This window comes from Echinops telfairi, unplaced genomic scaffold (assembly GCF_000313985.2).
Source record: "Echinops telfairi isolate 266 unplaced genomic scaffold, ASM31398v2 ScPeMD7_443;HRSCAF=831, whole genome shotgun sequence".
Classification (NCBI taxonomy): Eukaryota; Metazoa; Chordata; class Mammalia; order Afrosoricida; family Tenrecidae; genus Echinops; species Echinops telfairi.
In genome coordinates, this window is record NW_022104341.1 from 29,814,242 (window position 1) to 29,819,117 (window position 4,876).

A 4,876-nucleotide genomic window follows, 5' to 3' on the forward strand; every position below is an offset into this window, starting at 1 on the left:
GAAAATATAGGTATTCCATACATGAATACATAGCATTGATATAGAATAGTGATTTTTATTAGGTTATTTTTTCATTCATAAGTGAACATCAAAATAGTTACTCTTCCTGAAAATCTCACTGGGGCAGCTATATTGATTCATGCAATATAACATGTGCTGTGGATATACTTAGGGAGTGCTGGTGGTGCTGTGATACAGTATTCAGCAGATGTGGCAGTCTGCTTCCTTAAAGACAAAGCCTGGTGCACACGAGGGGCAGTTCTCCTCTGTCCATTAGTGTCTCTATGAGTTGGAATCAAACGAAGGGCAATGGGTATAAGTATTCATGCTGGGTTTCTTTGTAAAGTTCACTTTGAAAGATGCCAAACCCCAAACCAAACTCATTGCCACAGAGTCAATGCTGACTCCTGGCAACCCTATGGAACTGGGTAGAGCTGCCCCTGTGAGTTTCTGAGATTGTAACTCTTTAGGGGAGTAGATAGTCCCAGCTTTCTCCCACAGAGCTGCTGGTGATACAGAACTGCTAACCTTGTGGACTGCAACTCCACTTGTAACCACTACACCAACAGTCTACTTACTGTATTGTGAAGCATCCCTTGACAATAGTCCACTACTTTGGGGCCCACTGAAATCCTACAAGTACATTATTTACCTTATGAAGAAAGCTCAGTCAATACGTGTCTGGCTCCGTGCCATGATTAAAACACCATATGCCAGGATTACAACACGCAAGCAGAGAACAGCAACCAGTATTTCCAAGGGCAAACATCTGACAGCTATGCCCTTTTCAGAGGTTCCATTGACTAGGATTTTAGATTGACTCCTGTTTTGCCACAGGCCTGAGCACCCACCTGTAACGTGCACCCGAATACTCCGATCATCAGCATGGCCACTGAGAGGTAATCGGTAAACACATCCCACCATGGCTTCAGCACCCGGAAGGCAGGCTGCTGCTCAGAGAACTGCCGGAACTCTGTCACTGGAATCATGGTTCTGGCAAAGAAGATATTACTGGTGAATTAATTTATAAATAATTGCTGACTCATACACCACATATTGCATTCCTACCCATGTTTGAAGACTTACTTCGTTTCAGAAGCGGAATCTGTAGAAATGAAATTAAGGACTAAGGCACAAGTAATATAAACACATATTAGTGAGTACAACAATCCAATAGAGGAGGTGATGGGGAGGAATAGTATAGTGTGCTGTGTGGTACATGGGGTACTAAAAGCGTGTGGTTGGTCAGCCAAGGGATAAATGGGTGGTCTCTGTTCACCTGCAGCAGTGGAGGGAGGGGTGAAGAAAATAGAGGTGTGGCCGGCGGCCTCTCTCTAAACAACCGCCTAGTTTGCCATGTGATAGAGGAGCTGGGTGGTAACTGGCTGCTGAATATTTTAATAAACATGCTGTAGAGTCCTAAAATTCACATCAAAAGGGTGAAGATGCAGAATAGAATTTCAACTTCCCATGGACTCTAGGCATTCTAGAGAAAATCTTTAAACTGAATCCAAAACTATCCTTGAAGTCTTCGTAACACTAATTAACAGCTTAGCCTAACTAGTGAACATGGTCTGGCGGGAGCACGAGTCTCTTTAAGGGACTACAGGGATCAACGTGACGGCAAACACAAACTGGACAGGAACCGGAAGGAGCCATGCATCTATGTTAAGGGGAGGGGGAGTTCAGAAAAGGAAGGTGAGAACACTGCACAACCTGAGTGTAATCATGTTGTAGAAATGACTGAATTCGTTTGTATGCTTTCCTGTGCGTATCCGCAAAAGAACCCACTGCCACTGCGCCGAGGCGGACCGGCGTCCGTCTCAACCCAGTGTCCCCGGCACAGCAGAGCGAAACACGGCCCGGTCCTGCGCCCGCCTCGCAGCCGTGATGTCCGAGTCCCTGGTTGCGGTCACTGTGTCCATCCGTCTCCTTCAGCGTCATCTTTCTCGCTGACCACCTACTTTCCCGAGAACGATGTCTTTTTCTCGGGGCCTAGTCTCTCCGGAAGGAGCTCTGGTGGCGGAGTGGTTACACATTGGGCTGCTAACTGCAAAGTGAGCAGTTCAGAACCACCAGCTGCTCCGAGGAAGAAAGATGGAGCTTTCTACTCAGCGTTGCAGTGGCGCCAACTACCTGTCCCATAGGGTCACAGTGAGTCTGCACTGACGCTATGGCAGTGAGCTTGGGCCCGACCCTCCAAACCTTGGAGAGTCACACAGGTAGAGACACATCTCCTTTATCTCTAGGTCACACACTAGAGTATAAAATAAGCAGGATCACCCACGAGTAATGTGCCCCTTTAAGCAATTCACTCTATGCGACCAGAGAGTCAAAGTGCCCAAAAGCAAGGATGAGAAGGGAAGAACGAGAAGGGAGGCCCGATCAGAGGGAACAGAACGGACAATAGCAAGAACGACCATTTGGACACGCTCTGAAGATGACAAGCAACGGCGTGACACAAGCTGTATACCCAGCGCTGGGAGGGACCCTAGCCCACTACATACACTTTTACCTGAAGAACAGCAAAATGTATCTTTTAAATACATACGAAGGATCTGAATTCACTACAGAGAAAAAGTGCACAAAAATGGCCTTGGACGCCCTCTGGGGAAGCTCCTCTGCCCGGCAGGGTTACTCTGAATGGTATAGATGCACTAGTAGAGGCCGGGTGGGCATGCGAACACGCCCATGAAAGCGCATGGCTACACATACCAAATGTAGATGTATTCAGTGGTTTAGTACACACGTACTATCATTCTAATAATACCTATGGCTCTAAGTTCCTGTCCAGTATAACATTCTTCCCTAATTTTTTTTATGACTATCCTACAAAACAAACCAGCAAATAAAGAACATTGAGAGAGCGGTGACCTGATTTTAAAAATTACAAAACTAAATGGGGGTGGATGAGCTTGGTGCTCGTTCACTTGGAAAACGTGTGTTCTTTCACACATCAGCGCCTCCAATGGGTCACGCATTATAATAACAAGCACACTTAATGTCGCTTCATTACCCCTCTAGTTTCCAAGTGATTTGTGACAATTTCAAGAATTATTTCAAGTTAGTGGAGGCACTTACAAAAAAACTACTGGATTTCTGTTTTGGCTTTACTTCCCTAAAAATTAACCAGTATAATTTTATTTCTACCTTAAATTTTCTATTTCAGAAATGTAAGTGATTATCATTATATTCCTTCCACTTATAATTTCCATCTTAATACATAAGATTTTAGTTTACCCAGTTAGAAATATCTTTGGAAATGGGGCATTTCAAACAGAAATAAAAGATTTTGATATCTTCATTGAAATAATACAAGCTTTTGCATCATGAGATCTGCTTTTTATTTTTGCAGAAACACATATGCATGTCCATTGAAAAATACTACCCCAGCCTTTCCTTCGGCGCTGCGGCCGCAGCCATGAGTATGCTCAGGCTTCAGAAGAGGCTCGCCTCCAGCGTCCTCCGCTGGGGAAGAAGAAAGTCTGGTAGGACCCCAACAAGACCAATGAAATGGCCAATGCCAACTCCCGGCAGCCAACCCGGAAACTGATCAAAGAGGGCCTTATCATCCGCAAGTCTGTGACCGCCCATTCTCGGGCCCGGTGCGGCAAAAACACCCTAGCCCGCCGGAAGGGCAGGCATATGGGCATAGGTAAGTGAAAGCGTCCTGCCAATGCTCGCATGCCGGAGAAGGTCAGGTGGATGAGGAGGATGAGGATTCTGTGCCGCCAGCTGCTCAGGAGATACCGGGAGTCAAAGAAGATTGACCGCCATAGGTATCACAGCTTGTCCCCGAAGGGGAGAGGGAACGTGTTTAAGAACCAGCGGATTCTCATGGAACATCCACAAGCTGAAGGCAGACCGGCTCGCAAGAAGCTCCTGGCTGACCAGGCTGAGGCGCGCAGGTCTAAGACCAAGGAAGCACGCAAGCGCAAGAGGAGCGACTCCAGGCCAAGAAAGAAGAGCTCATCAAGACGCTGTCCAAGGAGGAAGAGGCCGAGAAATATAAACACCCCTCTCTTCTCTGTACACCGTGCCCTTGACAGTTCTATTGATCAGTCACTCAATAAAAGCAAGCCTTGTTGGCCTGCCCCTGAAAAACAAACACTACCCCAATCATTTGATAGCTCCATGTTCCACACAATCCTTGATGTCAATGACATCATGTACTATCACTGTTCGATAAAGAATATTCCTAAACTCAGGGGAAAATCGTTTCTTATTTCTTTCACTTATAAGGCTCTTCTTTCTACTCCCATTTCACTGCAGCAGAATTTTATTGCTTTCTTATCTAGAAGTAATTAACCACAATAAATTCTACTCTATTTATTAACCTATAACTTTTAATAATGAGTGCCTATAAAAATCACGGTCAAGAAAAACCTATAGGGCAGTTTTATTCAGGCACATGGGCTGCCAGGGGTGGGAATGGTCCAGACAGCACCCAACAGTTGGATCTGTAAGAATACCACACTCACTCTGCTTTGATTTGAACCCGATTGCTCTCCAGGGGCCATGCCTAATGCTCAATCATAAATAGTCAAGGAAACAAGGACTGATTCCTTATAAAAATATATGAATAAATCCTGAATCATGAAATATTAATTTTTCCAGGGAAAACCCCCTCTTGTTCACAAATGCTGCTAAAGACAGTATCCTGACATTATCTTATTTAACCTATTACCAGCATTTACTTAATTAACTTATTATTCGACACTCGGCTTCCAGGATGCCACTGTCTGACACGATACTCTTTCTTCATCTTTGAGATAGTTAAGGTTTATTGTGCTAACCTGGCCCATAAACACGTGTGATTAATTGAAGGGCGGAAAGATATGACTGTGAGCCTAGCATTTCTAGTTCTCAGATCTCT

General features: G+C 45.1%; 1 protein-coding gene and 1 pseudogene across 1 annotated transcript in view; one reads left to right on the top strand and one right to left on the bottom strand.

Annotated features, from left to right (window-relative positions):
* The window catches only part of LRRC8C (leucine rich repeat containing 8 VRAC subunit C), a 51,257-nt gene extending 50,268 nt beyond the window's left edge, over nucleotides 1-989 (bottom strand). The window contains exon 1 of the mRNA XM_004699272.3: nucleotides 852-989. Within this exon, the coding sequence (XP_004699329.1) occupies nucleotides 852-989 (138 nt within the window). The remainder of the gene's footprint in view (nucleotides 1-851) is intronic.
* A 2,432-nt stretch (nucleotides 990-3,421) lies between these two features.
* Nucleotides 3,422-4,046, top strand: LOC101661782 (annotated as a pseudogene).
* Nucleotides 4,047-4,876: the final 830 nt, after the last annotated feature.